The sequence below is a fragment of the Gymnoscopelus braueri genome (assembly GCF_963280865.1).
Source record: "Gymnoscopelus braueri genome assembly, chromosome: 11".
NCBI lineage: Eukaryota > Metazoa > Chordata > Actinopteri > Myctophiformes > Myctophidae > Gymnoscopelus > Gymnoscopelus braueri.
The window spans coordinates 27312455-27339970 of record NC_137613.1 but is presented as its reverse complement, the minus strand read 5'-3'; the positions used below and the strand labels follow the sequence as shown (position 1 = coordinate 27339970).

General features: G+C 41.4%; 1 protein-coding gene across 1 annotated transcript; it reads left to right on the top strand.

Annotated features, from left to right (window-relative positions):
• Nucleotides 1–832: 832 nt before the first annotated feature.
• Nucleotides 833–25474, top strand: kcng2 (potassium voltage-gated channel, subfamily G, member 2). The gene is given in 4 exon segments (XM_080443307.1): nucleotides 833–980; nucleotides 6598–7092; nucleotides 7094–7525; nucleotides 24268–25474. Coding segments are annotated over 3 exon segments (1623 nt in total). The 5' UTR covers nucleotides 833–980; nucleotides 6598–6726; the 3' UTR covers nucleotides 25093–25474.
• The last annotated feature ends 2042 nt before the right edge of the window (nucleotides 25475–27516 follow it).

Here is a 27516-nt window from a genome sequence, read left to right as displayed (position 1 = left end):
CACACACACACACACACACACACACACACACTTTCTTGGGTTAAAATCCTCTTAGCAGACTGTATTGAACAGGCTACTTTCCTGTGCTTTGTTTTGGCAAACTGCTAATAAAGTATTCAATCAATCAATCAATCAATTAATCACTTGTTGTTTGTCATTTATTATGTTTTATTACTATGTCTAACTTAGACTACTTGTTTATTATTTTAGGTGAGAACCTTGTATAAGCCCTGGGTTATGGGTTTCCTTTCTCACCTGCACTCATATTTGTCTTTTAATAATGTTACCTTTAGTACGGTTTTTATTGTGCAAATAAATAAAATAAAATAAAATAAATCATTTTTTTTATTTTTATATTATTATTATTGATGTCTGACTCTGCCTTGATCTATGTGCAAGACAAGTTCATATCTGTGCAAGTCTGTCTGCACACAGCGATCCATCCACGCACTTTGAGTGATGTTCAGAAGGCAGCGAATGAATGCTTTCCCTCTGAACCGTGGCTGATGTTGAGCCAGTCAGTGGTTTTCAGAGCAGAGAGGAGAGGAGAGGCGCGCAGCGTAAAGACGCGCAGGACAGCCGGACTGACAGCTCATTATTATTAATGACAGACACCCTTCACTCATGTTGGATCTTTACTAAAGTAGGCTGCACTTCTCACACTTGCTCCTCCGACTGCTCTGACATCAGTCCGACTAGGAATTCGTTGTGGAATAATAATCGTCCCTTCGGCGTTGCGTTGACTAATATGGACCATGATCGCCTCGACCCTCGTTGAGGAGCTCCGTGTTTCAAGCGCAACTTTGTAACTCCGCGGGTTTCTCCAGTAGAATGAATGCAATACTTATCGCAACGGAACACCTGGCGTTATTATTTGCTTTATTCAGAGAGCCACGGGGCATCGATGGAAACTTAGGGCTTGAATATTGAGGGGAGCTAAAAATGCGAACAGACAGATGGACAAAAGCCAATCACAGCAGGTAAGACAACCTGTTTCAAAATAATGTTTTTTTTATAGGCTATGCGTAAAATCCTGTTTACGCATAGCTTAGGGTGCAATATTGCTACTGATGTGTACAGTAGGTTGCCAAAATGACTTATACTTTATTTCTTCCCAACTATGGGCTATAGGTCTGTGTTATCTTTTTAGACTTCATTGTGTGTAGCTTACGTGGAACTCACCTCATTGCTGATAGTGTGGAGATCTTTTTCAATATTGCCAAATTTACACATTTATTTCTACACATAGTACTATTAGGGATCCTTGGTTTTATGGTGCCTGACTAACTACTGACCCTTCATCAAGTTTAATTACAACATTTAGAATGTACAGCCCTATTCTAAAGTGTGGTAACCAAGGCAACTCCCTACAGACAAGCTCCCTTTTCTTTACAATTCCCCATGGATTATTTGCAGGCAATCCAGTCAATATTGGCGTTAATGAGTTACACACAGGCCAATGAGCACCTTCATTCAAATGGAAATTATATTTTAAGAGGCTGCGATGTGGACAAAATCAAATATCACATTTATTACATTTTTTAACAAATAACTATTTAACGATATTGTGACGAAAATATCAAATTGTGAAGATTATATCAATAGTTTGTAGATCAGCTATTTTTTTAACATGTTTAAAGGGCTTAAGTGAGTAAAACCAGACAAAACAGCAAATGTCACATCACAATAATAACATATCTAAAATAGCAGACGATATCTATAGTCCCATAATTATCATGATATCAGTATAATATTGATATATTACCCAGCCTATAGGGCTAGCCCTAAAAGGCAATAAGTGAGAAGCTACTTGCATGGATTGGTCATATATGCCACAACCTTTCTTGTTATGGGTCATTAACTTGTTGGTGTTTGTGTAGTGACACTGTCACACTGCTGTTTCTTTTGTGATGCAAACCAGACATTGAGGTAGCCTACCCTGGACCCTTACATTTACCATGTAACAAATAAACAAATTAAACAAAATATATATAAAATGATGCCATAGTAGAAAGAAAGAAATAGGACAGGAAAGAGGTGGTAAATAGATGGATGGGACGAAAGACAGTGTGGAATGGTCCAAGACAGTGTGGAATTGTATGTGCCTTTTGTGTATGTGCATAAGGCTTTTCCCTCTGTCTAGTTGACAGTGGTGGAAGAAGTACTCCGATTATTTACTTAAGTAAAGGTAGCAAGACCACAGTGTAGAAATACACTGTGTAGTGTATCAGACGGCTCTTCTTCAGACCGTCTGATGAAGAGCCGGTAAGCTCAAAACGTCACGTCCAATGATGGTGAAATACATTTTTAAGCTTTGGAGCATGACCCAGTGTGCGGACTGACCTCAGCCCACTGCCCAGCACCTGGTTTTTGGTGAGTGAATGTGCGTGCCTTATCGTTTGTTTTTGTATTAATTATTTCCAAACTAGTCACTAAAGCTGGTAAATAATTGTAGTGTAGTAAAAAGTGCTATATATGCCTCTGATATGTGGTGGTGTATAAATATCAAAAATGTTAAATAAGTAAAGTAAAAGTACCTCAAAATTGTAACTAAGTACTTTTACTCAAGTACTGTACTTAAGTACAGTACTTGAGTAAATGTACTTTCCACCACTGCCAGCTGTGTGTCAACTGCTATAACATCCTATGTTAATGTATTCATTTGTAGCTCTGAGAGTGCCTGAATGAACCCCGAATGGACCCTGTTTTCATTTGAATGCTCTCAGAGTTAAAAAAAACACTCAGGATTTAACAGTGCACTGTCCCAGTGCATTATGAAATATGTCATCTCTCAGTTGTGCTGACTCTGCTGAGAGATGACATATTAAGTAAGCATTAAAGCTTAAGTAAGCATTAAAGTGGAAAATAGACTAAAAGAGGCTATAGCAGAGAGAGAAGACATGACACTCGACACACAGGTCATGACCCACATTTAAGTATAGTGATTCGCGATTGTGTTGAGAGTTCCTGTAACCCTTAGAGGGTTAAAAAGGACCTGTAAAACACGCACGCACGCACGCATGCACGCATGCACGCACGTGCACACACACACACACGCACACGCACACGCACGTACGTCTTGGCAGTTCATCTATTCCAATTACTGTCTTCTATTTCCTGTGGCACCGACAAGACCAGACCAGACCTCTGGCCAGAGTGACTGGTGCCAATTGCATAAGAAGCTTAATAAATCCAATTATGCATTCTTTGAAAGAAGTCACTAAACAAACACTCTCACAAGTACAGTACAAGGGCATTTGTGAGAGACTTCTGGGATCGATCCAGTGGCAAACGTATCAAATTCACTTTATGCAAGTTTATGTATCCAACACCAGCCTACCAGATGTCAAGTTTGAAATAGTTTCAGTTTGTGGTTGCAAAAAGCCTTTTTCCTAAATGAAGGCAAATAAGTTGTAATAATGCTGCACTAGAGCTATGATTTAGAAGACAATGCAATCCAACCCCAATGGCAGGGATAGCTTTTATGATATACTGGAGAGAGAGAGAGAGAGAGAGAGGAGAGAGGAGAGAGAGAGAGAGAGGAGAGAGAGAGAGAGAGAGAGAGAGAGAGAGAGAGAGGAGAAGAGAGAGAGAGAGAGAGAGAGAGAGAGAGAGAGAGAGAGAGAGAGAGAGAGAGTCAAGCCTGTCGAGCCTTGTCCAATTTGCATAACCTGTCTTAAACGTATGCTAAATTATACATTTTGACTTGCCAAAGTGGGACAGAATGTTTATCAGTTTTTGCACTTCATTAATGTCAAAAATATATATTTCACCATTTCCAAAATATATTCAAATGCCTTGCAAGGCATCCGCAGATAATTATAAACGTGAGATTTTGATAGCCCAATATCAGTTAAATGATGAATGAACCAGTATTGTACATGCCATTTTCAGGACCGCATAAAAGAAGATTTATCTTCTTCTGTTTAGCCCTGTGAGTCCATCCCTGGGTGCAGTGTCATGCCCAATAACCTGCTGCCTGCTGTCCCAATCACTGGCCTCCCCTGGAGGCTTTGGTGTGTTTCAGAATGACTAGTCGCTACGTACCACAAACCCTGTTATTACTATGGCTGGAGGGAGGCCACTTGTACATGTTGTGAGGAGTGCCCATAAGCCATTGGTTTTCAAAGTGGGGGTGGCATGACAGGGGGGGGGGCAATTGTAAAGGAGAGAAGAACAAAAAAAAAAGAATCCACAAGCTCACAGTGCATCATGGTGTGATGTGTTGCTGAGCTTGTAGATCTGATATTTTTGTCGAACGTTCGCCCCAAGAATAGGGTTGCAAGGGTTCAAATTTGGTCAGTTTAACCACATTCAACCACCTGGTGTCCCCTATTTTCGGCATGTCCTTATTGTCAAAATAGTGAAAATAGTAGAGCTACAACCTCACGCCGCAAAGTGACATGTTGTGAGCTTGAAGATCAGCTATTTTTGGTCCTTGAATGGGGGATTCAAGGACCCCATATCAGAAGACTTGTCAACATTTTAAATAACTGATCTACAAGCTCACATGTTGAACTATGTTCAACAATGAACTTGCAGATCAGCTATTTTAAAACGTGTAGCTTGCAGAATTGGCTATTTTCAAAAACAAAATAGGGCTTTTAAGTGTTTGAAATTTTCGTCATTTTGTCTGGGCACCCCCGGAACTCCCTCAAGGACCCCTGGGGGTCCCCAGGCCCCACTTTGGGAACCTCTGCCATAAGCATCCTCACAGCAGTCGCAGTGTTCCAAATCCAATACGCCTCCCCTGGGGGAGCCTGTTCATGCCGATACTGTATGTTTCACCGATCAGAATTTCCCTCTGAAAGTGTGCAGACTGGGGGGGGGGGGGGGGGGGTTGTGAGTGCCCTTGTTGAATAAAACACAGAAATGTCACAGCAGATCAGGAAAATGTGGCTTCAGAGAGAAAGTCTAATTTGATTTGGAGCTCTTGAAGATGTGAAGATCTTGTTTGCCGTGGCATTGTCATACGAAGAGATATGAGGAGTGGCTCACTAAAAGGTCAGGGGAGCGGATGGGTTTTATTATAGTATTTAACCAGACAACACCTGTTGTGCCAGGCAGAACTGACTGATGTAAATGCATTCAGTTGTTCAACCCACCTCTCTCTCTCTCTGTCTGTCACATATTCCCACCATCTCACTGGCCATTTCTTTCTTTCTTTCTTTCTTTCTTTCTTTCTCACTCACAACCCCTCTGCTCTCACTCTTCTCTCTCTCCCATGCGTGCGCGCACACGCACGCACGCATGCACACACACACACACATGCACACGCACGCACACACACGCACACACACACAGACCATTTATTTTTTTCCCCTCCATCTCACAGCCGCTCTTATACTCTTCTCTTTTTTCCTCTTCCACTCTATCCGTACCTGGTGAAAATAGAAGATCTACAAGTTCACAACGCATCGCAACATGTTGTGAGCTTGTAGATTTGCTATGTTTGGTGTGTAGCGCCGTCGTACGACGCAGTTTAAACTGATGATGCAGCTGAAAGGATTTAGCTGCTGGCAGCAACGCAGGGAGGGGACACACGAGTCACACCGAATCAATACTTCAGACACTTTTCAAAACAGCTGGTCCAACGTCAATACAATGAATTTAAACAAATCAATAATGTAAAATATATGCCAACAGCATTTTATGTTATTACAGTCCGACAGCATCTTCACATTATTGTTAGAATGTAATTTTGGGTCTCTCATCTTTGTAAAATGTTCAATACTGTAAGCGGCAATGCAATTTTTATTGCCAAAGTTGTTTTTGTTTTTCTAGAAGGCTTCACGTAAATCAAGGAGGATTTCTGCTAAGTTTGTTGTGTACCAACTTTGAAACTCCTTGGTGCTTTGAGTAGGTCTGCACTCTCTTATTAATTGCCATGAGTTTACTTCAAATGACTAGACTTTGCAAAACAATACTTTAAATGGCTTAATTCCAGGGTCTGGTGATGCGTTAAGTAGGAAAACAACATAATTAATTCTCCCACATGAGGCTCAGGCTGCAAGCTGACATCAATTTGCCTCACCCTGAGTTTCAGTCACAATTAAACCTCAGAGAAGGTATTTTGACACTATTTTGACTGTTGCCCGGAAAAAATTCAAACTGCAAAAAATGAGTCACAGCCAGGTGGATGTGTTCATCCATTCATGTCTGAGTTGATAGATTAACCTTGGCATGTTTTGAAATTCAGTCGGTGAGGTATTTTAATGATCTCGCATGCAGCTAATCATACATAGCCTATTCCCAATCTCAAGTTGTACTACGCTTTGGGACTCCCCTATTGCGTCATTATTTAAACGCTCCCGGTTGTCCCGCCCACTCCCGCCCACTCCCGCCCACTGGGGAATGCGGAAGTGTCGTTCTCACTTCCAAATCGTAATAGGTTGACATGTCCATTTTAAAACAAGGCAGGCACACTGTCAGAAGAACATGCGACGGCATCCTGTCAAGTGAATATCTGACACAGGGGAGTCCGGTTGTGTCAAATGGGTGCAGCATGGTCAAATAATGTCCCAACTCACCTGTCACCCATTTGACGCAACAGGTGTGAGAATGCGCTGAATCATCACACTCTTTCCTCTCCCGTAGAGACCTGCTGTGCTGCTGAATGGGTGTCACGGTCCGGGCCGCCTTGCGACGTACACCCCGTGAAGCCACCTCCCCTTGCAGCGCGCAGGACGGGGGTCTGGCCGACCCCCCACCCACAAAAAGGCAGGGATGTACCAGGAGGTGGCCTTCCTGGCCGGCAGCACCGAGCACCAGTTCACCACCTTCCACTTCAACCCCGTGGGGAACACCCAGGAGGAGAGCGCCAAGAAGGGCGTGTTCTACAAGCGTGCCCAGCTCCTGCTCCACCACCACCACCAGCAGCAGCAGCAGCAGGAGGAGGGAGATGAGCCGGGGGGCGTGCCGGATGAGGCGGCCATCATCAACGTGGGGGGCATCAAGTACCGCATCCCCTGGTCCACGCTGGACGAGTTCCCAATGACCCGGCTGGGGAAGCTGCGCAGCTGCACCAACGAGCAGGAGATCATGGACGTGTGCGACGACTACGACGGCAGCCGCAACGAGTACTTCTTCGAACCGCAGCCCCTTGGCCTTCCGCACCATCGTCACGTTCCTGGCGGCGGGGAAGCTGCGGCTGCTGCGGGAGATGTGCGCGCTCTCCTTCCAAGAGGAGCTGCTCTACTGGGGGGTGGAGGAGAACAAACTGGAGTGGTGCTGTCTGAGGAAGCTTCGATTCAGGGAGGAGGAGTACAAGGCGCAGCAGAGGCTGGAGGAGGAGGAGGCCGAGGCCGACGCCAACTCGCCACAGTCCTGCGAGGAGCTGGAGCAGGGGACCGCGGAGGAGACCCGCAGGGCGACCTGCATGCGGCACCTTAGGGATATGGTGGAGAACCCTCACTCGGGTGTCCCCGGGAAGATCTTCGCCTGTCTGTCGGTGTTGTTCGTGGCCATCACTGCGGTGACGATATGTGTCAGCACCATGCCGGACATCAGAGAGGAGGAGGAGAGGGTGAGTTTATCGCTGTCTTTACTTCCTGTTCACGGCTCTTGGGTTCTGGCACTCGTGGATGTTACGGTGTTTCCCAAAAATAGGATTTGATGGACGTTTTTATTGACAAAAATGCATATGTATTTGTACATAGTGTATCTATCAAAAGATGAGACACAAAAAAAAGCTTGAGAGCTTATTGTCTCCGCCAGGCCGAAGGCATGGTGGAGAGTATGTTTTACCCTCTGTCCGTCCGTGTGTGTGTCCGTCCGCTCACAGCTAACATTGGTCAAGCTTCACGTGACATCACAATATGTAATATAAATAGGTAAGACAAGATTAATCAGGAACAGTACTTTCTTTTACCACCTCGCCTGGCGGAGACCTGTGCTCCGAGGAGCACATTTTCTAGTTTCCATTGTGGTCCTTCATTGTCGTGGGTAAATATAATTTCTTTTCTTTTACAGAAGAAAGTTTTTTTTGGCTATTTTCACCAATTTCTTTTAAGTGGTTATTTCTTAATATATTTGTGTACGTTCAGGTCCTGTGGAGACAACTTTCTCTTTTGGGTTTTCATGCGGTACAGACTCTCATTCATGCCAACTGCCATCAGACTCTACAATGCCTAAGAACTCTCCCTAAATGCATGTTGACGAACCTGGTCTATGTTGTGTCCATCTGTCTCGTTGTGTTTTGTTTGTCTGTTGCTTACTTATTTATTGTTACACTGTGCTGCTGTGACACCACAATTTCCCTTTGGGGATAATAAAGTATTTCTCATCTCATCTCATCTCATCTCATGGCTGAAATGCTGAGCAGGGTTTGGTATCAGCCATCATTTGCTGGTGATGGCTGATGGTCAACGCTGATGACTGGGTTGAAACACGTCCGTTTGTATCATTCAAGTCATTTGTAAATTTCTACAGCTCCATGCTTTTGACCTATCAGTGAATGCTAGTATCTCCTTCCAATAACAGCCTCATAACCACTTTAAACTCGGCATGTCAATAGGTGAAAATGTATGAACTTTTAAAAAGGGACATTTTCAAGAATCTTTTGTCAAATGAATCTCAAAAAGGTTGAAAACTGTTCACAAATATTCAAACATTAAAAAAACAAATAGTGAAAATACCAGATCAACAAGCTCACAAGCATGAATTTCATTCATGGACTTGATGTAACATTACATTATTGAAAATATTTACATAATGCATCATGTATTAGAAGGACGACTGATCCGTCAGGGATGTGTTTAATGAGTCTAACTTGGTTAACATGGAGTTTGAAGTTGAATGGGCATATTTAGGAGGATCATATTTACCAGCTCATATTTAGATCAAATGACTATCATATATCTAAATATTGTGGTGCACACAAAAGAGGTTAAAAGGACCCCAGAAGTGTTTGAAGGTGAAATACCCCTTTATGGTTACGTCTGTGCACACGTTTAGAATAGCTTGGAAAGTTGTGCTCACAGAAGGGTTATGACCGTAGTGCAGCTAACAGACAATTCCATAGCCAAAATGACACTATCTCTCTAATAACAGAACTACCATAGAGGGAAAGGAAGACAACTGCAGAATTCACATTAATTCACATTCACATGGAACAGCGTTCGACATACATTACTTATGTTGCTTTACATCTGAAAGAAGCCAGATTATGCAGATGTCACGTCTCCCTTGGAAAGTCTGGTTGGATCTGATAATACATCATGGTGACAGAGACAGAGGAGATGGCTCTGGGACAACTATACGCTCCCACTGCTTTCACATGAATATCGCATTATGCACTATCTCTGCTGTGCTGCTGATGCACCGTGACTTCTACAGCAACATATGTACTGTAACATCCATGGTCTCCTAGATGTACTGTACTTAAAATGTGCAATATGGTGAATGTACTGTATTTGCAGTATATTTTGCATGCATTCTAATTTGAGTACATGAGTACATGAGTACATGCTCTTCAACTCCAATTTTGCTAAATCCCACAGATGAAAACATTTCCAATGCCATAAGTTTTACTTGACCTGCATCCAAAAATGAATTTAAAATAAGCTCGTTATTGTTACATAACATGATGATTATGCAAATTGTGTCCATGAAGCCATAACCTGTTCTTTTCAAGCAGAATCTTGTTCGTCCAAACCTACTGCATCTGAGCTGACCAGTTGACCCAAGTGGCCACTCTAATATGGAAATTATGTCAAATTATTACAGTCAAATTACAGTATATCCTAGTATTGTACGTTCATAATGTGCCGGAGTTTGTGTTTCAGAATAGCAAGGGTCTGAAAATGGAGAAAGTTTCCAATGACATTGATAACAAAAAAATAAACAAACAAACAAAAGCTCCAACAAAATATCTATAATACCAGGGTACCAGTAAAAATATTTGGCTTTAATGCTATCTATCTTAGATTAGATGTAGGCCAATTTGACAGTGCAGAAACATAATTACGAGTATCGGCTGGACACACGCGCGCGCATGTACGCGCACACGCACACACACACACACACACACACACACACACACACACACACACACACACACACACACACACCCTCTGCAGTGCTCTAAACTGATGTTTACAGGTATTGTATTAAAGTGAATAATTATTCAGCCCATAATTATTCAGAATTTCACAAAGTTATGGGTGAAGAGAAGTTAATAAGGGACCCATACTGTATATTATGATAACTGATAACTAGAGGGAGGATCTTGTAAATGTCCCAGTACCACTGATTAATTATTTTATTCATTTAATTAAAATACATCATGAATGGAAATTTCCTGGCAAGAATAAGTTGTGTGTTCTCAATGTGCAAGCCCCTGATATAAAGTACAGTACCAGAAAAGAAGACCCAAGTGTTTAATTTGACACGTATTATTCTGCATTTCTATTATTGACTATAATATTGTCTATTATAGTCAGAAAATAGGATATTGATTAAAGTGGTTTTTGGTCAGTGACACCCAAGCGAAGATTTCTCAAGATTTGTCAACATTTTCCAAAGATTGCAGCAAAGATTGAGCTTGTATATTGGTTATTTATGAATAGCAAAAAAAAAAGGGCTTAAGTGTTTAAACTGTTCCTCATTTTGCTGGGGACCCCCTGGAACCCCATCAAGGAGCTCTTGGGCTCCCCGAAACCAGTGGTTTGAAGGACATGACTAATACTGACATTTACAGCATAGAGTTGAGGATTGAGCAGAGTTTATTTCATTCAGAATGTCAGGAGATCTGTAAACATGGTTCCGTATTATATTGCGTTTTTGGAATTCTATGACAAGTACAGATTTGGTGACTCCAGCATCTACTAAAGCTTTTGTCAACACAATTATTTCTGTGCCTTTTCCCAAGTCCCTCTCCCAAACTTTCCTTATCAGTGTCATTAGCGTATAAAAGTAGAATTTGGATAGTAATATAGTAATATTGTGAGAGTCATATTTGCGAACGCGGGAGGAGGCGCGGCCGACCAAGTGGAGCTTACTATATCATCGTGCTTGCGGTGTGTGTGTGTGTGTCCCATATTTATGGTCTCTTTCCGTCTGTGTTCACGCTCTCATTCTCTCATTGGCTCGCCGGCGAGAGATTGTGCCTGATCCCATTGGTTCACCGATCTGTCCGTCAACCCCCGCCCCGTTAACACAACATTACGAGCGACGCCCACTGCACTCTGGTTGGTTGCGAAATGAAACACTTCCTCATACCGACTACACCGACCCGCTGGGCCAGGCTTTTATTTTTTAGCAAAACTAAGCAATAAAAGCCTGGAGATCGAGGCCTCCAGCGTTCGCGCGTCTTACTTGTTTAATTATAACCAGTGCTCCCCAATCTAGTCTGTAATGGATAGCACATTAACACTGTCTTGCATTGATACCCTTAGAATTTATCTGACAGGGAATTAACTCAATTCTGTTGGAGGCTCCTCCTGATCCCACTAACTACAGCAGTAGCTGACAAGTGGAGCAAAAACCAAAGGTTCTCTTGCTTTCCTTTGGGTGTCGAGCCAGTTCACCTCTTGAATCAATAAAGCCAGCAATGATTGAAGACAGGCTAGTACGTGGAGTAGCTTCTCCCACTGTCAAAGAGACAGGATCTGCATGAGTGGAGCAGGGGGGTGAACTGCTGAGTTCACCAACTTCAAAGATGAAATCAATCAGGAAGACAAAGCAGATGAAAGCAAGGAGAACACCTGCTCACTGAGTCTTGTCTTCTCCCGTCATGATACGTAAATTGTCTCCTCTCCTGTTGCATGCTGTCTGTGAGGCGCTGATTGAGCTCTCAGTCAAATGTCTGCACAAAGGAAGTTGCAGATAAGCTGTTAGGTATCAAAAGGACATTTCCCTATTGTGTTGGCGCACCATAGAGGAAACAAATACGCCTACTGCTCTGTTTTTTTTTGTAAATAAAGTGTCATGTTCAGCTAGGTGTTGGCAGTTATACAGTGACTTGTGAGTGATACAGTACGATACGTACAGTATCCTAATACAGGAGTTACGATGTCACATCGTAACTCGTCGATGTGATACGTATCCTGATACAGGAGTTATGATGCGATCCGTATTCCGACAGGAGTTATGATGGGATACATATCCTAACGCCTTTGCTATGATGCTCATGACAAAAATGTCACAAGATGCAGCCAAATAAATCTTCCAGATATGAGCTCACTTCTTTCTCCCTCTACACTGCAGCGGGAGGAATCAAACTGAATATTGTGATACAGGACTATTGTATCGATTCAATACGATACGCCCATCCCAATATATTGACAGCCCTAGTTTCCAGCTACGACTGGAGTGTGTTGGAAATCACAAGCTTTATTCTAGACTACTGGTTTCTCTGGAATAGACAGTGTAACACTTAACCTTGGAGAGGTGGGTGTTTGGACTATCTCAGAATATCTGTGTAGTTTATGTAAAAATGAAATGCATACCTAATTAATCCCACAGGGGAAATTCTGTTTCAGCTGATGGCTACTCAAGTGGTTATATTGAGTGCTGGGGGGTGTTAAGTGTCTTGCTCATGGACATCTCGAAACATAGCCAGGGACCTTCTGTTTCCTAGGCAGACGGATACTAGGTTTGATGTTTACCTGGTATCATAGTTATTTTGAAGCACTCTACTCATGAGTCTATTCACTAGGGTTCATGCATTTAATCTGATCTTACAGTTGTAAGTCACTCTGAATAAGAGCTTCTGCTAAATGCCTAAATTGTGATGTTCCATGCTAAGGCTTCATGTCCTGCATTTTCCTCATTTGCACTAATGTTGATGAGCACAGCAATTAAGTACTGTTGCTAAACACTTGAATGGATTTCGGTTCAACTTGCATTTCCAGTGCTAATTATACTGGGTCTTTCGGTTCAGTCACCCACACATCCTTCTCTTATGTGGCAACAACATCCATTAGCAGGAAGGTTTAATAGCCAACATTAACAAACATCCTTTCAGCATGGCTCCATTTAAACTAATGAAATTAAGTTTTCAACAGATACCCATTTCTACACTTTAATACATATACTGTGTGCTATTACAGTTACTGTTCTGGAGACATTATTGAATGAATATAACCAATTGAGTGTTCTCGTCAGGGAAGGCAGCCAAGACATCCTCCCACATACAACTTGCTATAATAATGTCAACATACAAAACTGCACAATTATGAGACAGGCAGCACCCTCATAAACCAAGGCAAACCACACTTTGGGATTTTTGCTCAAACTTGGACCAAGAACATGTCAGCGAAATGTAATATGAAATATAGCTGCAAGCAGCGATACAGGGGCCAAGGAATAAAAGGCAATATAGAATAATAGCACAATAAGAATTGAAACAGAATAGATTGAACTTGAGACAAAGCAGCCCATGCAATTAACAAATGAGCATTCTGAACAGCAGAGCAGAGGGCTGAAGGATTGTGGATATTGTTATGTATCTCTGTATTGTGTTGCTTATAATACAGATTTCAAACTCGTGTCATGACAAAAAATTATTTTACTTCATCCTTCTAGACAACACAGATGGATTGTAAGTATTCTAATTAAGCTCATACATTCACCATAGCCACCATAGCGACAATACGTGGTTAGTCGGCTTCATATTCCGACAGTGGATGTCGGGGTGCCCTTCTGCCACTGTAAGAAGTTAACTTCCCATGGCCAGGGCCTCGAACCCTTGACCTTCAGACTCACAGGCTGCCACAGAGCTAATTTAATAAAACTGCAATATTCATTGGCCTCTGGATGCTGGGTTTGTAGATATTGGTCCAAGGTTCATGTGTAGAAAGTTTCGTGCACATTTCTCAAAAATTCCAGGAGTAGATTGATTTGAACTGTTTTTCATTTAATTCAAAATGGTGGGAGATCTAAAGGTCAAAGGTCAAAAGTTAGAGTGAACAAAAGTTGTTTGTCATGATGAGACACATGTGTATTGAAGTTTCATGGCGATAGCTCAAACAGGGCATGAGTTATACATGTTTAAAGTTTGTATTTTTCAATTGAGTGCTATAGCGCGCCCCTTTGGCCAATAGTTGTGAGTTTCGTGTTTTAGCCGTTTGACGCAATAAGGGTCCAAACCTTGGCTCCTTAAAAAGAATGTAAAAAAAAAAGAAGAGAAAGAGAATTCTTAAGTTACCAGTTTGTGAAGTCACATGTGCAGGAGAAACTGAGACATTGTTCCCAACAAATGAATACTGCCACTAGAGAGTCACTAAGGAAGTAGTCTTATTGACAGAGGATCATACATTTGGGGACTTCTAAACACAAGGTAGTTACTAGAACAGCGGCGAAAACGACAACAAACATACCCAGACTGCTTTGAAAACCAATAATGTCACCGCCCCAATATGAAGAACCGCCCTAAAGACTTTGGATTGGTTCTGCAATGCAGTTATTTTTTTAAACTCTCCAATTGTGTCCACAGTTTTGGCAACAAAATGTAAGATTGTCCTCAGTCTCTGAGCAAAGAGACTTCAGTGACTTGTAAGAGTACCAAGGAAGAACTTTCTTGAGCCAACATTTCCAATAGCAGCTTCTTCCAATCTTAGTTCATCAGGCAGTATAAAAAGCTATTATTGAGCTATGAAATAGCTATATATATTATGGAGCTGTCAGGTATATGGGCCAGAGTCCATTGAGTTCCTGCCACAAAATGCACGGATGTGAAAAGGGCAACTACTAGAATAGATTTGCGATGCCATCTTTGTTACTGTGATACCATATATGGTTCAGGCATGTCTTGAGTTGAATAAACTTTATTTCCACATGAATATTAAAGCTTCTGAAAGATTTGAGTACTTTGACTTTGGTGCTTTAAGTTCATCTTCATGTCAATACTTTAGTACTTTTGCTCAAGTAACATTTTGAATACAAGACTGTAGTGTTGCTACTTTAGCTTAAGTAAACTTCTTTCACCACTGACTTTAACTTACAGTACCCTTGATTGTAGCATGGTTCTTTGAGCTTTTTGAACCAAGGGTTAATTATCTCTTCGGGGCAACTTATCATCACCACCAAGTTTCATGAAAATCCAGCCATCCAGTTATTTAGCTAACACGATAAATGGACAAACAGACGAATGGAATGGGAGCAAAAACATAACCACATAACAACCATAACCAGGTAAAGAGAGAGTCACCCAATCTGTGTAGTTCCCTCCATAACAAATAAATAATGTTACAAAGTGTAATGCAATGTCATTTAACATAAGCAATCTAATATAAATATCTAATCTAAGCCAATTAAATCTCCCTTAATAACCATTTATCACGTCTGCATTGCTGCTTCAGGGATCAGATGTGTATCAACTAAAAAACATTTCACTAAAAGTTCCAGGACATAAACAAAGGCAATTTCTTCTTATCTCTTATCTCCCCCCACACACACGCACACGCACACGCACACACACACACACACACACACACACACACACACACACACACACACACACACACACACACACACACACACACACACACACTAATGCATTTTAAAACAATACATTAATGCTGGCAATTACAATGTGTATCTATATTTAGATACAAAAAGAGAAAGCAGCATTCATACAAGCCATCCTGACACACACACACACACACACACACACACACACACACACACACACACACACACACACACACACACACACACACACACACACACACACACACACACACACACACACACACACACACACACACATACACACACACTCAACTACATTAATACTGGCAATTATGGGCTTGTGTACATTTAGATAATAAAAAGAGCAAGCAGCATGCCTCCATCTGTGGTCGTCAGCCCTCAATACACACATGTACGTGCGTACACACAATATTGAATTTCAGATTCATGCTTTTATTTATGTAATTCCCTCTTCAACACTCGGGATGACTGGGGGATTACAGATGTTAACGTACATTTCTGCATTTTCACCCCTAGGAAAGTCGGAATTTGGAACATCTTACTCTCTCCTCGTAAAGATCTTTGACATACCAAACTGTGGCCTCCTGCCATCCATCTCCCCACGAGGGCCAGGGCAGAGCTGTAGATCTGAACACTGTGTGAAGCTCTGCTCCCCCCTTAGAGCCCTCAACGATCCATCCTAATCCACATTCATAAATCCCAGCCCTTCCAAAGGGCCATACATCAGTAATGATGAATGTGCAGCTAGAGCTCAGAGTGTAAGGAACGACGGAAGAGAAACGAGCAGCGGTGAAGTTAGGCAGAACTTTGTGTGAGTCATTGTCGCGTTGACACTGGAAGAGCATCATTCATGTCTCTCGAGTTCCTCTGACTTTTGCATGTAGCCGTTTATGATTGCGGAGATGTTCAATCACTCACCTTGTTAACAGCAGATTTGTGCTCCAATTCTTTCCCTTTTATTCTGGAGTTTCGACTACGGTCAAGGCCTCCCCCCTGTGGTGATGGCAGAAGCTCAGTTTAATATCCAAGCCGAAGTTCAGTGTCGAAGTTGTTTCTAAAGGCATGTGATTAACTTGAAAGCCATATTGGTGATTGGCAAACTGCCCCAAGCCGTTGCCAATCCTGTTCTGTAATTACCCCACCCCTGTGGAGCGGTGAGGACGTCCTACTGAGCAGAACATGAAGATGCTCATTGCGTTCGTCTGATTCAACATTCACAACATCTCACATATCCCACATATATCCATGTGTGAGACGAGAAGTGAGACACTGTAGAGAGAATTAATTGGAGTGAGAGAATTAAAGGGGGAATCTACCAAGAGTTAACGTGAATCATACAGTATCATTATGTTGTGAGGAGAATACGCAAAAATTTGGTTGTGATGAGAATCTGCGAAAATGTATAACACTTCCCAGTGCGTTCATGGTCGGTAGCTTGTGCTGGAAAGAACACCACTAGCCTATAAAACCCAGAGAAACGTGTCATTTTCTATAGGCTGGTGGTGATTTAGCATACAACTCTCAGCACCAGAGAACACACTGGGAGGTATTATGTGAGATCTTAAACGCGCTTGAAGATCTTATATTTTTGCCAAATGTTCGCCCCAGAATAAGGACATAGCCTACAGTGTAGACTTGCGGGTTTATGTGGTTAATGTTTGTGGGCTACCAGCGAGAAATTAGAGTCTTCTGTCCCAGCATGCAGTAGTGTTGTGCTGCCCCCTCCAACAACGAGCCAAACCTAATAAATAGATATTGACAAAGCTGCCAGGCTTGGATTGTGAGTGTGTATGAGTTATAACTATTATATCAGTAGGCCCATATTGAAAAATCTATAAATTAAACAAACATAATTAATATTAATGATTTAAATCAATGAAGATCCTTTCAAGCTGCCAAAGCAAAAGGTCACAGATAAGAATAAATAAGAATAAAGAATTTCAGTTTAGAAATTCAACCGACACACACACACACACACACACACACACACACACACACACACACACACACACACACACACACACACACACACACACACACACACACACACACACACACACACACACACACACACACACACACACACACACACACAGCTTTGATCCTCAGGAAGCCCTCATGTACAGTAAGATGAGAGGTTTCAGACATGAAAGTCCTGGTTTGGCTTCAATCTCTTCCCTCCAGCGGGTGTCTCTCTGCCATCTTCTTCTGGCTGGATCCATGCATACTGTAATGGTGCATTGGGTGATCTGAAACTACCATATACAGTAGGTTTTGTTTGAAATAAACATTATATGTTGTATATTATGGAAGGCGATCAGAGTTAACCACATTAAAGGTAGGGTAAGTGATATTTTTTGGTTAAAACAAAAGGTTTTTGGTTAAAAGGTTAAAGCACTATATTCTGATAGAAATCATTGTTATAGTGTGTTTGTTCAGTAACAGGGGTCTCCCCGTCTCTCCAGCTCTTTAATAAACAGAAAATACATTTTCAGGTAGGTGACAAAATCTCAGCCAATCAGGAGAGAGTACCCATTTATCAGCTTCATTTTTATAGTGTTCCAGTTCCAATTTTGTCAGCTCATTTCTTAGTGTCATCACTTCCAATTTCTCTGGTTTAATCTGTATCCTGATTGTGTTCTCTATCCTGATTGGATACAATTGGAAATTAAACTGAAACTGAAGTGAAAATGCATTTTCTGTTTAATAAAGAGGTGGTGAGACAAGGAGACTCCTGTTACTGAACAAACACTCAATAGCAATGAGTACTATCAGAATATAGAGCTATTTAACACTTATTTTAACCAAAGAAAATCACTTACCCTACCTTTAAGTTAACCCCGGAATCCTAATTCTGGACAAATTTGACCCCAAATGTATTACTTTTTTTTATGGCCGAGGCTTCTCAGAGGCAAGCCGTCTATTTATCAACCCGGCACCTAGGGTTGCCAAACGTCACTTCAAACACGGAATCGTCCCTTATTTGTAAACTAAAAGACTTATTGAACTGGTAAGGGACACACTTCATGTTCATGTTGAAAGACATATCTTACAAGTTCAAACAGCTCATATGCTATACTATAATACAGGTTGTAACCACTTGAACTAGACTTAGTAGCTGGGAGTTATCTTTGTACTTGGACTTCTTTTTTCTGATAGAGCTCTCGTCGCAATGTGACACGTTGCCGTTGTGATGTTCCCCCCAGAATGTGAATGCTGGGGTTCAAATGGTTAATATAATATACAAAAACTGTACATATATACAGTACATGGAGATTTTATCTTTTTCTGGGCATCACATATTTTTCTTAGAATTTCAGGTAGTTTGCAACCCTACCGACACCAGGGTCTTCTCAATGGAAGAGTTGGGAGTCCACCTCCAACCACTGCAGATGTACTAGTTACATATTTTCATGAACATACTGTGCCATACAGATTGGTTAAAATAACCTTTTATGGTAGCACTTTATATTAACTATACACTATTTATTCATGAAAATAAGAACCGGACTGCAGCTTTAAACTGTTGTGTGCCTGAGTTGTTGATTGTGGACTTAGATCAAAATGAACAGAATCCTCTTGTTGTGTTCCAGTACACACTCACTTTGATCTCACTGGAAACTATTTCTAACCACTGATAGAAAAAGGAAATGTTCCCCACTCATATCTGAACAAATGTTGAAATGATTGGGTTTTCTGTTTTTTTTCTCTGAAAGAGTTTGGACTGGCAATCAGCAGCACGCAGCGCCACATTCTCTGGCCCTCATACTGTGATGTATTTCCAGAAATGTTTTTTAGTTTTTCCCTACCAAGATGACAGAGACATTTGCAATTATTTCACTGGCAATACCACAATATAAAAATACTCTGTTACAAGTAAAAGGCCTGTGTTCAAAATGTTACTTGAGTAAAAGTACAAAAGTATTGGCGTCAAAATATACTTAAAGTGCCAAAAGTAGAAGTACTAAAATGTTGTGTGTTGTGAGCTTGTAGATCGGCTATTTTTAAATGGACGAAATGTATATAGGGCTGAAGTGGGTAATGTATCTTTTGTAATAATAATCAAAATCTATAAAGTAACTAGTAAGGTTTTCAAATATTGTAGTGGAGTAAAAGTATAATATTTGCCTCTGACATGTAGTGGAGTAGAAGTAAAAGTACTGCAAATTGGAAATACTCCAGTAAGATAAAAAATACCTCAAAATTGTACTTAAGTACAGTACTTGAGTAAATGTACTTAGTTACTTTACACCACTGAAGATGTGTCATTGATTGATTCCCAGGAACAAAGTGTGTCCCTTTTCAGTTCAACGTCTTTTAGTCTCCACATAAGGGACAATTCCTTATTTATTCACATTATGGTAGATGAACCACACTAATGCACTGGTTCTCAGTGCATTAGTGTATGCAAAAGTAGAGTAAAAAGTCTGGAATTCAAAATTGACTTGAAAAATTGAAAGTACAAAAGTGTTGGTATCAAAATGTACTTAAAGTACCAAAAGTAAAAGTACTAAAATGTTTGAAAATAGCATATCTACAAGCTCACAACGTGTTGCGAGCTCGTAGATTGGCTATTTTCAAATAGCCAAAGTTTATAAAGTGCGGAAGTGGTTAGTGTATGTTTTGTAATAATAAGCAAAATCCTCAAAGTAACTAGTAACTAAAGTTGTCAAATGATTGTAGTGGACTAAAAGTACAATATTTGCCTCTGAGATGTAGTGGAGTAGAAGTAAAAGTACTGAAAATTGGAAATACTCCAATAAAGTAAAAATACCTCAAAATTGTACTTAAGTACAGTACTTGAGTAAATGTATTTAGTTACTTTACACCACTGCCGGGGACCACCAGGGGTCCAAATGGAACGTTACAGGTCTGTAACTCTGAGAGTTAAAGACCTCCTTAAAGGTCCATTTGTACACTCTCAGAGTTAAATTAACACTGGGGAGTTCACAGTGTAGCTTGCGGTCCCGGAGATAAAACGTTGTATCAAACGGGGATCCGTGGCCTAATGCATATCAAACTGGGGGTCCTTGAAAGTAAAACTACACTAATGCACCGAGTCTCTTGATCTAAAAACCCACAGGATACCCATCTGCACATCCGTTGTCTGTGAACGTCCACTCTGGTGCTGTAATGAGATTCTTGTTTTGCCAAGAGGGATAGTTGTTCTGTGGAAGCTGGGAAACGCCTCGAAACTCGAAATATGGAAGGTAGAGCAACTGTCACATCCACTCTCATCCTCCATGTAGAGCCTAGAGGTGAACATAATGAGAGCGGTAAATAAACTGAGTAAATCCTTACCAGAAAGAGTGGGAGCACTTAAGGCAAGCCAAGTTTATGTACTGTAGCACATTTCAATTACAAGGCAATTCCAAATTCTTCACTCGAATCATTAAGACGTTTACAAAGACATCTACAAGCTGGTAGATCTGATATTTTTGCCAAAGATGTTCATCTATTATGACATACCCAGAATATGGACACTAGGGTTCATGTGGTTTAGACACTATAAAAGGACATTTGAATACAATGAAAAACTAGAAAAAGTGCTCCTCGGAGCACAGGTCTCCGCCAGGTCAGGTACGTTATTGTGGCCTCCTGGTGGCGCTATAATAGGCCAATGTGAAAAGGGTGCCATTTATTCTTAGGTCGTTCAGGGCAATCGGACACTGCATTCATGATTTGAGGCATTTTGTTCCAAAAATGTGTTTTGCTAAATTAGACCTCCTGGTGGCGCTATAACAGGCCAATGTGAAAAAGGGTGGCATTTCTTCCTTGGCCTAGTGGGAATGTGTTTGTGAAATTTCACGGAAATCGCAAGCTGCGTTCATGATTTGAGGCATTTTGTTCAAAACGGACCAATCCTGCAAATTTTTTAAGCAAACCTTAGCCAATGAGGATGGAATATGGGAAATCGGACAGATCCGTGTTGATCACATGACTATAGAGATACTGTGTACCGATTTTCATGACGTTTGGATAAAATCTGTAGGAGTAATGTAAAAAAATGGGTTTTGCACAAATCGGCCTCCAGGTGGCGCTATAACAGGCCCATGTGAAATTTTTGAGGCAGAGATTCTGAATTGGCATCCAGGGAGTGTGTGTGCACAGTTTGGCAGTGACCGGGCCAACGGTGCCGGAGATTAGCTGCTAACACACAGACAGGACGGACACACACACGGACACACGGACGGACGGAGGGTAAAACATACTCTCTCGCCATGCCTTGCGGCCTGGCGGAGACAATAAGAGGAAGTTAAACTAAAACAAAGATAAGAGCATAAAATTACAGTGCAGAAAAAAAAGTAAAGTAAAAGAGAGCGGCAAACAGAGAGCTCTTCAGCTATTTTGTAAAATAACTGAGAGTTGGAGCAGACCTGCAGTTTTCTGGGAGTTTGTTCCAGATTTGTGGTGCATAACAACTCTATGCTGCTTCTGAAAATTTATTTCTGATTCTGGGGACAGAAAGCAGACCTGTCCCATGCATCCTGAGACCTGAGTCTGGATGGTTCATGATGATGTGACACAAGATGAGAAATGTATTTAGGCCCTAAACCCCTTAACACATTGACTGCCTTAAATTAAAACATCATTTTATCCACACACCAGCGTTTATTACCTTAAATTGATGATCTTTGGAGAGCCGTGGAAGCCACGTTGTGTACACGGAAGTAATCAAAGAGTGTCCGGGGGGTGGGGGAGGGAGAGAGGGTCTCCTCTGTCCACTGGAGAAAAAACTATTTTACCGCGATCGGCCATTTTGTTGCCAAGACAAATGTGAGTGGCTGGCCCTCAGTGGCTTTACTGGTTCAGGCGTTAACTGCCAACTGAACTTGGAACAATACAACCAAAAGCACATTATTATGTGCTATTATTATAAAAATCCCCTAAAAAGAACACTGCTTAATTGTGTGGTTTTTGGTGTGACATCACAATCAAAGACACAGCCAGGCCAGAACTCACATTTGTTTTTAGAGGGCTTGTAAGGATAAGGATAATTCCTTTTAACAGGACGTTCATGAAAGTCCTTGCGGGCTTGTTTCCAATGAGGGCCTGTGAGCAATTAGGGGTTAAGAGTCTTGCTCAGGGACAAATTTCATTTCATCGACACATATGCTGGCGTGGCCTGGAATCGTACCTGGGGCAACCAGGGCCTCTGGCTACCTAGGCGGGCTCACTAACCACTCAGCTATGGCCGCCCCCCATACTGCTGTTTTGATGTGGAGACCCAGGTTCCTGAAGTGAATTTAAATTGTATTTCCACTCCTGGCTCCTGTCAAAGGAACCTTTCTGCTGCTACTGCTGTGACTAAATCATACTAGAAAAATAAAATAAAAAATTCTTCCTGCAGAGAGCCTGCAGTCTCCAAGGATATGCTATTTTTCATCGCAATGAAGGATAACTTTGCAACTTTCTTGAAAAGTGCCTTTTCAACAAAGAAGGAATATTTTTCAAATTTTTGACGTTCATCTCCCGGAATATTTCTTTATTTTGCCTATTTAAATATCTTTATTAGAAGATGGTTGATAATTGATTTAGCAGGTGCTATGGCCTGGGGGGAATAGGGTTGATCACAATCTAACTCTCACTTTATTAGAACTACAGGAGCTATGACAAGATCTCCTTGGCTGAACTACTAATATAGTAGAGGGATGAGTTAAGACATCAATAATAAGTAAAGAAAAAGAAAAAGGGGGGGGGGGAAAGAAACAAAAGAAAATGGACAAAGTTTGAAATACTGCAATCGATTATACATTTAGACAAAATATTGGAAATAGAAGTCGATGTTAACTCCAAATTAGGTGATTATCTTTCCATTTCCAAATGTTCTGATTGTGTGAGTAGGATTACAGAAAAACAGACTGCACATTTTTAACACCTATGAATTCATATACAGGTCAAATTAATTCATATTACTTCCTTTCTAATTCATCCTTCAACCAGTATTGTGAGCTTTTAGATCATGTTCACCCCCAGAATAGGGACACTAGGGTTCAGTTGTTTTTTAAAAGTACGTTGACTGGAATGCTCTTGGGGGTGCAAACCCTGCCTTAACAGCACCTCTTGTCCTACGTATCTCTGGCCCTGATATATGATATAATGATTATATAATTTTGAAATTTTCAATCCAAATGTTAAATGATCTCATCAGGGCAGTCTACTGATCAATCCCACCAAGTTTCATGAAAGTTCACCCATCTGTTAGAGTTATTTTGTTCACACACAGACTGACAGGAATGATTACATTATGTAATGTAAAAAATACCCTGCCACGCATTCAAGTGGGCAGAGTAAATATTTATGACATTGAAGCAGTCCATAAAAATGGAACACCAAAAATGAAAATATTTCAACTTGCCAGCAAGTACATTAAAAAACTCAGAATGATAATGATAATATAATGTTACAGGCCTCTGCCCTAACTGCTTGCAGTAAGGAAATTAATTCCTTTCAATTACAGTTAATCCTTTTAATTAAGTTAATTTGATTTAAATGTATACAGCCCTATGGTCTTTTGATTAGTCTCTACTGATTTATTCTTCAAGATATCATCACAGAAGCACAGAAGCACAAACTAAAGTATCAGCTTTCTGGTCTAATCAAAGGAACAGACTGTCACTTCCCACACTGAAACTGTTGATCAAACAAGATAATGTAATCTTTATTTCTGTGCGCTGTGCCTTTCTTATCATCCTTGATTAAATAAAAGGCATAATCGACAGTCCTTTCCTCTTCATATCAGCGTGCCACATACCTAAATGTACTGTTGCTGTTGAATAATAGCAGAGTCTGTCTTTAATCTGTCTATGTTTTTTTTCTTTCTTTCTTCAGGGAGAGTGTTCCCAGAAGTGCTACAACATCTTCGTGTTGGAGACGGTGTGTGTGGCCTGGTTCTCCCTAGAGTTCCTGCTGCGCTTCATCCAGGCGCAGAGCAAGACCAAGTTCCTGCGCACGCCACTCAATCTCATCGACGTGGTGGCCATTTTGCCCTACTACATCACCCTTATCATGGACTCTCTTTCTGCGGGAGACAAGCCCAAGAGCTCGGGGAACAACTACCTGGAGAAAGTGGGCCTGGTCCTGCGCGTGCTGCGGGCCCTGCGTATATTTTACGTGATGCGTCTGGCACGCCACTCCCTGGGCCTGCAGACGCTGGGACTGACCGTGAGGCGCTGCACGCGCGAGTTTGGCCTGCTGCTGCTCTTCCTGTGTGTGGCCATGGCCCTCTTCTCCCCGCTGGTGTTCCTGGCAGAGAGCGAGCTGGGCGCCAAGCAGGAGTTCACCAGCATCCCAGGCAGCTACTGGTGGGCGGTCATCTCCATGACCACAGTGGGGTACGGAGACATGGTGCCAAGGAGCATCCCCGGCCAGGTGGTGGCTCTGACCAGCATCCTGAGCGGCATCCTGCTCATGGCGTTCCCCGTCACATCGATCTTTCACACCTTCTCTCGCACCTATCAGGAGCTGAAAGAAGAGCAGAATCGGGTCCTGAGGCACCAGCTGGACTCCCAGGACAGCACCAAGTCCCAGAACAGCGAGGATTCACACGACAGTTACATGCAGTTACAGGCTGCCGTCTCCGCCGCACAGCGGAGGAAATCAATGGCCATCGCCTCTCGGCGGGCCGCCGAGATCAGCAAGTCTGCACAAACTTAGCCACTCTGTGTGATTGTCTGTGTTCAAGTGCCAGTCCTCGGAGGCTGCCCTGCACAACACTTCAAAGTTGACAAGCTAGAGGATTTTTGAACAGAGATGAGAATGTCCTCTCTGGAGTTCTGGCCTGGGTTTCTTGTTTTGGCCACCCGTGGGGCTCTTGTGCACCAGAGCGTGTCTGACTTTCATAAGTTTTATAGAAGCACTGCAGTTGTCTTTTTACAAATGTGGCCACATTCAGTAAGATGGGTGAAATACAGGTTTGAGATCAAAGAGCTGAGGTAAAAAAAATACCTGTCAATTAAAATTATTTAAATATCTGACCATGACACCACTCTTATTGGCTATGATTCAGATTTGAGATAAGTCTGTGCAGTGGGAATTGAAGTTTTACCAAGACTGCACGCATTTATTCATATCTCACAGTACTAAAGTTCCTCAGGTAGATGCATGTTAGAGGAGGGTGTTGAGCTCCTTGCTGACATGGACCTGTCCCGCAGTTTAAAGATTTGTCTTTAATGTACAATATCGTAAAATGTATGTTATTTTGAAACGTGTACATAAGATGCGTCCACCATTCGTCACAATGTTATGTTAGAATCTTACCCTTATAAACCAGGGAATAAATGCTAGAGGCCTGTAATTTGGGCCTAAATATTGTCGCTGTCAGGCATAAACCTTTAATGCTTTTTTATGTTTTTCAAACTATTTTATACTTTGACATATGACAGTCCTGCAAAAGTACGGAAAATAGCTTATTTACAAGCTCACAACGTCACAACATTTTCATCTATAATGACATGCCCAGAATAGGGATGCCAGCTTGAAAGTTGTTAAGTATGTACTAGGCGGGTATTATAAATATTTATTTAACTAATGAAAAGTATTAATAAGAGCTTGTGACTAAATACTGTAATAACTACATCCACTGGAACACAGGTACGGGTGGTCATAGCTGGATGGGTAGAGGATGTGATGAGCCCCGAACGCTCATCACACCCCATCTGAGCAGCTATCAGCTGGGTGAAGCTGACTAAGAAAGGTCTCCCCTTTGTGTCCCAAGGTTATCTTTTTTCCATTTTGTAAAAATGAACAGTACAAGGTTTACACTTGACAGCGACATGTTTCATGTGCCTCTATCTGAATAACAGCAGCTTTTTATGGATGTGTGTCTTGTTTTATGTAGGCCTACTTGTTTGCCAACTCTGAATCACAGCCATTGGAACAAATAACCCTTTAAAAGGAGCATGGAAGCATGGAAACACAAGCGAGCACTCATCACTCTTTTAGAGATACTATTTTTAAAACAGTATCGTTTTGAATGATATATTTTAAAAGAAAAAGACAATATTTGATTTGATTAAAGTTCATATTTGAGAACTTTAACTTATACGCAAAAGAACAAATAAAAATAATCGCATTTAACTTTGCATTAAATAGCCAATCTACAATCTCACAACAATCAGAGCTTATAGATCTGCTATTTTTAATTTTTTTGAAAACTTTTGAAAATATTATCCTACAATGACATGCCCAAAACAATGATGCCAGGTTGAAAGTGGCTAAAAATCAGGACACATCGGCTGCATACAGTAATTGCCGATACCAGTGTAATCAAAAAAGTGAAAGAATGGCAGATATATTGTATCAGCCAAACCGATCTTTTGGTCTGGCTCTATTGTTTTGTTGAAGACTGAAGAGTGCAAAGACATCATTTGAACATAAAACAGCTTTCATAGATTTCTCAATGCTTCGCTTCGTGACTCCACAGACTCAGGATTCAGCTTCTTTCAATAAAAATGTGATGAAAGTTATACTCAACAGTGTGTGATGATGGCACACGTCATTTGACAATTTATTACACAGGGAGCGTCTTAAAATCTGCCGGCACTGTGCCAGCTTTGCTCCTCCATTTGGTACATGCCAAATTAATTTCAGCCCATGGCTTCTCCCACGATCTTTCCACATCCGCCATGAATAATAAATAATCTGTTTCCAGGAACGATCTTGGCTCAGAAACTGTAAATCTAATAAGTACCAATTGCACTTTAATGAAGCATATAGCTTTAGATCAGAAGACCTTTTGAAATGGAGCCTCATGAGATCATGACCGCTACACTGCCTGACTGCCAAGCAAAGCGCCACAAGGAGAACTGCATCCTAATAGAATCATCAGTCATTTACAGTTTAATCACACAGTTTAATTGCACAAATCACACAAATGCTTGTGTGTTTGTGCTACAAATACGAGTGCCATGTTTCCAATCTAAAGAAAAAGGTAATAGGGCAGGCCTACTTGAGAGCTGATAGATACATGGCCTACAGTCTTTCTGGATGGCAACAGTGCACAAACTTTCCAGGGATGTGCAGAGCAAAATCCTCAGCTAACTCTGTGAGTGTAAGATTAGAGCCCAACTGATGTATTGA